Source organism: Octopus bimaculoides, chromosome 27 (genome assembly GCF_001194135.2).
Source record: "Octopus bimaculoides isolate UCB-OBI-ISO-001 chromosome 27, ASM119413v2, whole genome shotgun sequence".
NCBI lineage: Eukaryota > Metazoa > Mollusca > Cephalopoda > Octopoda > Octopodidae > Octopus > Octopus bimaculoides.
This window is the reverse complement of record NC_069007.1, coordinates 3,864,316-3,865,774: the sequence shown is the minus strand read 5'-3', so window position 1 is coordinate 3,865,774 and position 1,459 is coordinate 3,864,316. Positions and strand designations below refer to the sequence as shown.

The following is a 1,459-nucleotide window of genomic DNA, read 5'->3' as shown; positions in this document are numbered from 1 at the left end:
CACCATGAAATATTGAGTGTTCAATATAAAGGATCAAATATATAAATATAAGTATATAAAGGCCTTTATATACTTATATTTATATACTTGATCCTTTATATTGAACACTCAATATTTCATCTACATTCAATACTTTATTTCATGGTGCCATCCATTTTTATTTTATTTTATTTTATATTATATATTGTATATTATATTATATATTGTATATTCCATATTCTATACCCCACATTGGTTCTGCAGGAATATAAATAAAACACACATATATATATATGAACCTTTTCTCTTCCATTTCAGTTGCAGAATAAAGAACAGAGCATCAAAGACACTAATACAATCGTCATCGAGAATGTGTCACTTTGTGAAGCGAAATGGCACAAAGAAAATTTGGAATTTATTCAGGAAGATTTTGAGAGCAAGTTTGCAGACTCAGACGTGTTACCAAAACACTACACGTTGATGCTGAGATATAGAGAGTTGAAGAAAACCCAAGCTAAAAATGTCTACTACTGTCCCCTCATTATTTCTTCCCGTTCTCCAAGCCTAATGCATGCCGATGTCATCGCTGAAATTCCATTACAAACTACAAAAGAACCCCTTATGTTCTGTGGCAAAGGTGTTTACTTGAGAGTAGTTTTATAATGTTAAAGAACACCTATACAAGCTCTGTTTTTATTTATATTTTACTTGGGTGGGGGGCAGAGGTAAGTGAAGGCGGTTGGAAGAGGAATGGTAAAAATAATGGAACAAAATGTTATAAAAGGATGGACTATGTAATTTTGTCCCAGAGAAAATTTATTTTGATAATGAAATATTATTTAATTTCTGAACATAGAGTGTTTTTATGTATATATTTATTTATAATTTGGTCTCCGTTTTAATTCATTTATAGATGTTTTCAACTTTTATTTAGAGTGTGTATATATGTATATATATGTATAGTTTCCTGTTCTGTTCTTAGATGGGATGAAAAAAATGTTTTCCATCCAGTGAAAGATGAATATCATAGTGCCACTGGACTGGCTCCTCTGCAGGACACGAAACTCGGCTTGTGAAGACCCGTTGGGGCAAGCGAAAGCGAAATCGTGATGGCACCTGTGCCCAGCATCGCCTTCCTGGCACTTGTGCCGGTGGCACGTGTAAAGACGTTCGAGCGAGATCGTGCCAGTGTCACTGGACTGGCTCCTGTGCAGATGGCACGTAAAATACACCATTTTGAGCGTGGCCGTTGCCAGTACCACCTGACTGGCCTTCGTGCTGGTGGCACGTAAAAGCACCCACTACACTCTCGGAGTGGTTGGTGTTAGGAAGGGCATCCAGCTGTAGAAACCTTGCCAGATCAGATTGGAGCCTGGTGCAGCTTCCAGGCTTCCCAAACCCCAGTCGAACCGTCCAACCCATGCCAGCATGGAAAACGGACGTTAAATGATGATAATGATGATATATATATATATTATTA

General features: G+C 37.1%; 1 protein-coding gene across 1 annotated transcript in view; it reads left to right on the top strand.

Moving 5' to 3' along the window:
- The window catches only part of LOC106879169 (uncharacterized), a 27,357-nt gene extending 26,527 nt beyond the window's left edge, over positions 1–830 (top strand). The window contains exon 13 of the mRNA XM_014928613.2: positions 298–830. Within this exon, the coding sequence (XP_014784099.1) occupies positions 298–642 (345 nt within the window). The 3' untranslated portion in view covers positions 643–830. The remainder of the gene's footprint in view (positions 1–297) is intronic.
- The last annotated feature ends 629 nt before the right edge of the window (positions 831–1,459 follow it).